Source organism: Poeciliopsis prolifica, unplaced genomic scaffold, assembly GCF_027474105.1.
Source record: "Poeciliopsis prolifica strain line A6 unplaced genomic scaffold, Auburn_PproV2 SCAFFOLD028, whole genome shotgun sequence".
NCBI classification, from domain to species: Eukaryota; Metazoa; Chordata; class Actinopteri; order Cyprinodontiformes; family Poeciliidae; genus Poeciliopsis; species Poeciliopsis prolifica.
Window position 1 is genome coordinate 985,385 of NW_026562403.1, and position 7,339 is coordinate 992,723.

Consider the following 7,339-nt stretch of genomic DNA (forward strand, 5'->3'; position numbering starts at 1 on the left):
TTATTTTTTCTTTAAAAAGAGCAAATTACTCACCATCTTTTTCTTTTCTAGTTCAGATGTATAATGTTAAAAATTGATCCACTTACATCCAGATGTTTTCAGGGCTCTCTACTTTCTATACCTTATGTAGCATCAAAGGATATAGGTTGTACCAATACATGGTAAACATATATTTGCAATATTTGAATTCAATTCTTAGTAGAATTCACAAAAAATTCTACTAACAAATGTCGTCTTGACGCACTTTATTAAAAAAGTGATTTCAACTCAGTTACATATACATTACAATTAATCCTAGTTATCAGACAGTGCATTATATTCAGTTCATTTCATTATTCAAATGAGTTTAAAACATTTTCTATTTAGGGAAATCTAGCAGATTGCAAGGAGACATTGCAGTAGTTGAATATCACAATAGAAAGTCAATTACAATTATTATTCTATACACTGATGATGTTGATCGCAATTTGTTCAAGGGTATTGAAAATGAGGGCTGAATCCCAAGTGCTGGTAGCAGATTGTAGAGCATTGACCAATCGCCTTCCTCTTCAGCAACTTTCCGAAATTAAAAAGTCATTCTTTTGATGCTTACTCTGGTATTCCATGTCTTTCACTTTGCAGCTCATTTCTAGCCTCTAGCTCACTCTGTCTATAATAACGTCTCTCATGTTTGCTACACATCTGTGCAAACCAAAGGGTAGGCAAGAAGGTAAGAAATGTAAACCACAGAACTACTTGTCACAGTGTAGGTGAGACATTTACCACTACGCTGACACATCTGAGCAAGAACTTTTAGCCTGCAGGGAGTTTGGGTTCATTTTTCCTCCCTGTAAGTTGACCCTATCAACTGTTTCAGCTGCCATCAGTCTCCTATTTTGTGCATGATGAATTAGGGGTTTTGGTGGTAAACTGTACCTCTTCTGTTACAGTTAGAGGACGTGAGGTAGAATCAACAGGAAAGGTTCTGCTTATTTTAAGCAACGGTAGTCACAAAGAGAGCACCGCTGCGAGGCTTCAGAGATCGCTGCTGCAGTGATTAAGTAGTTAACCCATCAAACCGGACACGCAGCAATGCCCTGGGTGTCAAACAGAAAGTCTTCTTTTTCATACATGCTTTTGAAGTTCAGGTTTGTAGGTTTCAGGTTTGTAGGTTTCCACAAAGAAAAAGACTTTTAGAACGTTGGTGGTGTTTAAATTTGAACATTTCTTATGAAAGGAACGAAACACAAAACCCCATCCGTACTCATGACAATGAAGACAGAATAACCAAATGCCATTCACCAAAGCAAATTAAAATAAAATAAACTCTGAACTGCATAAACTGGGTCCAAAAGATAAAATGAAAAATAATTAAAGCAAACACTCACAAAAAGTGTGAAACACCCACAGCAGCTATTAGCATTAAATGAAATTATGCCACTGCATAATTAACTGATTGTTCTCACACATTAATATGTAAATCAGCCGGCGTATTAATTTGATCTGAATCCATTCAGCTTCCTAGAGAACAACAGCTCTCTGGAAAGATCAATTAAAAATAACTGGAATTTGATCAATTATTCTTTGCTATGACTTTTTATCATAACAAGATACGAAGAAATATTCTCTGAATATTATAATATAAATATTATATTATTATATTATTATAAATATTATAAATATTAATTACAATGAACTTTAGGTTAGTGTGTAAATCTATTTTTGATGTTAGAGACTTAGGGTTGACTATTAACAAGGGAACATTAACATGTGGAGGGGTTGTTGGAAGCAGTTAGTATTAAACTAGTGAAGCTCTGATGCTTACTGAGATTTTATCAAACTTTCATTAAACCTTGCAAGAGTGTGTAAAAGAGACAAAACTGACCGAGTCAGAGAAATAATCCATCTGCAGATCATTTAAAGCTTCAGTCAAGAACAATCAAATTCGCAAAACCTAGAAAACATGTTATCAAATCCTGTCTCATGAAAACAAAACTTAAAGTTCAAACTGCAAAGCAACTTGATTTATATGTTACATCATTGGATGTATGAAACTGTGACATCACTGAGAAATTACTAAACGATAGGAACATTTTCTGAAGATCCTTCTGCACAGAGCTGCTAAAGAACATGAAGTACGCTCTAAATTTAAACACAATGTTGGTTTTAATAATTTGGTAAATGAAACAAATACAGTTGTAATAGAAAAGTTCATTTTAATTGTTTCTAAATAAGGGTTGTGCATATAAATGTTTTTTATTTTCTTTGTGACTGTGTAAGTGTGAGAGCTGACTGACTGAGACAAATGAGCTAGACGTTTCTGTTGGAGTCCTTGCCAGCTCACGTACATGTGGGGTGTGGACCTCCAACGAAAAGTCTTAACTAAAAATCGTTCCATCCAATGAGGTGAGGGGCAGTTGCATGACGGTGGATAAAGATGTGGCTCTGTTATCCACCTGGTTAATGGAGATAAGTTCAGACTTGGGGTGTGCCTTTTGTTCGGGGCTCTTCTACTGGCTGTGTTCAGTGAGATGGGTCTTCAAACGCTTTTGCCTTCAAATAAAAACACAAATTTCTCTAGTTACAGGAATAGACTCCCATTAATTGATAACAGAACTTTTCACAACACAGTCTAAGAAAACTGATTTACAAAAACCTGTCTTATTGAAAAAAAAAAAAAAAAAAAAAAGACTTGTGATGTTGGTGTTAATTGTGAAAAACTAGATTAGGTTTTTTTAAAAAAGTAAGCATGTGAGCCATTGTAAAATGAATTGCAACATCTGAAATGAAACAATACTGAGACAGAAATGGAAATAATGACATAAAAAAAGAAACTTAAACAGATCAATTTAAAGATGCTTTGGACACAGAAAGGATGCTGCAGGTACTCAGGCCTTTAACCACTAAACATTTCAGAATCCCCAGCAGAATATCCACCACTATCAACAAAGTTCTTTAGGTATTGCTGTAATCAGTATTCATATTTTGACCCTTACCTATTTTGTCCAGGTCTGATTTTTGTAAACCACAAAATGCAGGTTGCTCACTGACTGAGTGTAAACTCACAACACAATATGGAAACGATGTGTTCACCCAGGCTGATTAGTATGAGTAGTCACAGTTCAAATCCTCTTGTCTGATGAAAGTAAACAATCAGGAAACATCTATTTATCATAAAGCAAAACCTTGATCTTCAGCACTGCAAGGTTGCAGCACAGATGTGTTGAAGTGTTTGTTTCTCATCTGTGGTTGTCAATTTCTGCACGGATTCCTCCAGCCCCCCCCCCCCCCCCCCTCACCACACACACACACACACACACACACACACACACACACACACACACAAGCCGATAGTTTGCTGTGGAAGACCTTTGGATCATTCACTTAAAAACAGTTTCATAATTAACTGATGTTCCAAATTGGCAGAAATATGCTGGATGCTTTTTGTTGTTTTTTCAATATATGCGAGAGGCTTTCAAACAAATTTATTAGATAGCTTTATAATACATGGCTGCCAACCAAGTTGTATCTGAGTGAGTCCTTGTCAGTCCACACTGTTTTATTCAGGCGTTCATTCTTAAACTTCTCTGTAGCAACTTTTGAAAGGTTTGCCCCCTTGTTGTTCTTAATTTTCCTTCATCTGTTTGTCCCTTTGCAGAAAACAGCCGCGCCACGCAGGGGCTCCGTGGCTCTGCTGCGTGTTTACCGCCTCTGTGGGACGCGCGTCTCGGCCTCAGTCAAGCATTGCTGGTTGGCGCCGCTGTCTCCCCACTTCCACAACATCAGGTGTAGTGTTACTGTTTGTTGTGGCCTGGGTTCGCTAATAACACGGCTGGAAAACAATGTCGGCGGTAAAAGCTGTGCGACATCACCCGGGGATCACTCAACCCCCACTCCCACCCAGCACCGCACCAAAAGCGACGGTTCAGACAGACTCTCCAATCACGTTTAGTGTTTAATTCTGTTTCATTTCATTTTGTTTTATTTTACACAACTTTCCTTTTTTTTTTATTTTCTTACTGCGTTGCATTGACTTGTATTTTCTTCTATTAGTAATTTAACAAAAAAACTTTGGAAAAAAAAGCCTCTTTAAGTGAATAAAAATCTGTTCGTCTTTCTGAGAAATAAATTTTGTCCTTGTAGATGGCCACACTTTACTCCAGTGCCTCTCGAGTCTTAATTGGGCTTCTTAATTACAGCACCACATTGACAGAAGGGCGGATGTGATGATAGGTGTTCCTGTAAGGTGAGAAGATGGGGGAGCCGCAGAAGTGTGCGCGCAGTCTCCCCGGGTGTTGGCCCCTGTGTCTCAGACGGGCTGATATCTATCTCACTTGTTCATTAGCAGGGACCCTCGGACGGTTTAAATCCTCCGAGGCCCCTCACTTATCGGTTAGTGAAGAACTTCGGCCGGCAGCGACCTTCAGAGCCAGCTCCAGCACAGCGTGCGTAAAATAAAAAAATAATAATAAGTAAATAAAAAAGAAAGTTTCAAACGCCCGCAGCAAATGATGAGGATGCATCCCAGTTCAACGACCTCCACCCCGTTCTCTGTTAAGGACATTTTGAAGTTGGACTACCAGCAGGACGAGTATGAAAATGATCTGCAGATGATGGACCAAGTCGTTCCGATGCATCATCATCAGCTGATGCGCGCTGCCTCCAAAAGCGACGGGTTTTATGACGCTCAGTCTGAGCGGTGCGTTCACGGGATGCAGGAGAAGATCGAGGTTCACAGATCATCTGCAGAGCAGATGAATGAACAAGGTGAGTTAATCAGGACTGTTACTAATAATGATTATTATTTTTTTAAAATTGACTCATGATTTGTTTGGTTCCATGTATCCATTATATCCACACTGTTTCATATTTTCGTTATCTTAGTGTATTATTGTATATAAAAATATATATAGGCTACATTTTCATTTCAATAATATGTATACAATGCCTTTTGCAATTTTATCCAAATGGCTGATAATTAGTCACCTATTTATCAGCCTGAACAATAAATTGTGGCCAAAAACAGGACTAAACAGATCTGTTAATGTTTCTTTTTATTCAACAACTTACTAATTTAACTTGGGCTTTACATTCAGACCACCACTGTAGTTTTGAAATGTAATTTATTCTTTTCTCTAGTTGCTTGTACAAGTCCAGTTTTAAACATGTGACAATAGATGTGTGAACTTATTTAACAAACTAATAAGATGTAACCATTGAATCTCAAAATAAAGTTTTCTGTTGTATTTTAGCAAACGGATCTGAGTATAAATGTCAACTTTAACTTCATGTTGATATTTACCAACAATGAGCAATAAATGTCCCATGAATTTGTATTAATTTCAACAAAGCAGGATAAATCAAAAGCAAACAAAAAGAATAAAAAGATGCACAATCAACATGTCAATGCCAACAAGACAATAGCTGGATTTCAAATTTCTGAATCAAGAATGATTTTTCTTTCTGTATATTTAATACCACCAAACTCAGAACAATTAATACATAATACAGTTTCACAACTGTATTCATTAGTGGCCACATATTTCATGAATGCAGATATCATCTTTGTTGGGTGGGCTCTTTCTTAGCACAACAGTCCATCCTACCAACATCTTCAGGGTTTGTTTCATGAAATTATCTTATTCTCCAATGTTAAAAAGGGGAAGAAAATCTTTTGTGGCTGAGGAAGTAAACAGTACTGCAATAATTCAAGCTACTATATCAGCTGTTTCCACACAGCTGAAACATACTACACACAGGCAACTCTGCTGCAGGTTTAAAAGGCCCAGGTTGTTGAAAGGTTTTACTACAGCATTTGAAATATGTCTGAAGGTTTTGGTTTTGAGCCCGAGTCCTCAGGACCCACACTATTCTGCAGGTTTCATGTGATTAAAATTAGAAAGAATTCCTTAGATCTGGGACAGATTCCACCAATTCTGAATTGAAAGTGATGATGATGTTCCTATCAGGAAGATTCTGCTTTAAGTCCTATTCAAACTTTGTCTGCTTTATGTCTAAGACATAAAATGCAATTGAAACGATAATAAATTTAACACGGTGGCCGGTAAATTTTGATTTCTGACAACTAAAGAAATAGTGTAGTTCATCACCAACAACTACCTCAAAACATACACACACACACACCCACGCACACCCCCCCCCCCCCACACACATATATATATATGCACTTTTATTCTTTTCTTTTTCTTTTCTTTTTATGTATATTTGGACTTTGAGTCTGTGTAATAAATCTATCTATCTATCTATCTATCTATCTATCTATCTATCTATCTATCTATCTATCTATCTATCTATCTATCTATCTATCTATATATATATATATATATATATATATATATATATACAAGCATATAAATTGTATATTTGTGTACATTTTGCTGCCCTTTTCCCTCGCTGCAGACAAGTGTGGCCCCGGCTCTTCGCCCGTCTGTGACAGTGACGCTAAAGGCAGACGCAGGCTGCGCCGGAAACCCCGGGTCCTCTTCTCTCAGTCCCAGGTGTCCCAGCTGGAGAGGCGCTTCAGGCAGCAGTGCTACCTGTCCGCCCCGGAGAGAGAGCACCTGGCCGAGACCCTCAAACTCACCTCCACCCAGGTCAAAATCTGGTTTCAGAACCGGCGCTACAAGTGCAAGCGTCAGACGCAGGACCGGTCCCTGGAGCTGGCCGGGTTCCCGCCGGCGCCGAGGCGGATCGCGGTGCCAGTGCTGGTGCGGGACGGGCAGCTGTGCGGCGCAGGTCCCTACCACTCGGGGCCTTACAACGTGACTCTGGGACACTACAGCCCGGTGTTTGGCAACGGAAACAGCGACCTGTACGGCTGCAGGTACCAGCTGTCGGATCCAGCTGACTCTGCTCCACCAGCTCCAGGCTTCTTCACAGGGTGTTAGAGGCTGCTGATACACACTTGTTCTCTATCTTCACTGTTTCCTGCAATTGCAGCGACACCGCAAGTCCATACATAATCATTTTTTATTTCAATTTTATTGTTTATGCCATCATTTAAATGCCATTTTTAATAAATGAAAAATAAAACTAGATTACGTTTGTTTATTTTGAAATCCTGCATGGATTTCAGTTTTGTTGAACTCTTTACGCATGCGTCGCTTGCGGTGCCAGAAGGCGCTCGGACGAGCTGCGCAGTTTTATCAAAGGCAACCATCGAAGAGCGAATGGACGAAGACGAAGCGACATCCGACCTGACAGGACAGAGCTGCTTTATCGAACCGAGCTCATTATTGTCCCATTCACAAACCCACGGAGTGCGGAGTCGCTGATAAGGCCAGAGAGCCTGTCTTGTCTCGCGGCTCCGCTTGGTAAACAATGCCTCAGACTGAGTGGC

At 39.2% G+C, this 7,339-nt stretch overlaps 1 protein-coding gene across 1 annotated transcript; it reads left to right on the forward strand.

The window, feature by feature from the left end:
* Positions 1-4,496: 4,496 nt before the first annotated feature.
* nkx2.7 (NK2 transcription factor related 7) lies at positions 4,497-6,909 on the forward strand. Its single transcript, XM_055048736.1, has 2 exons — positions 4,497-4,746; positions 6,400-6,909. The coding sequence occupies exons 1-2, from the start codon at positions 4,497-4,499 to the stop codon at positions 6,885-6,887; spliced, it is 738 nt and encodes a 245-aa protein (XP_054904711.1). The 3' UTR covers positions 6,888-6,909.
* Positions 6,910-7,339: the final 430 nt, after the last annotated feature.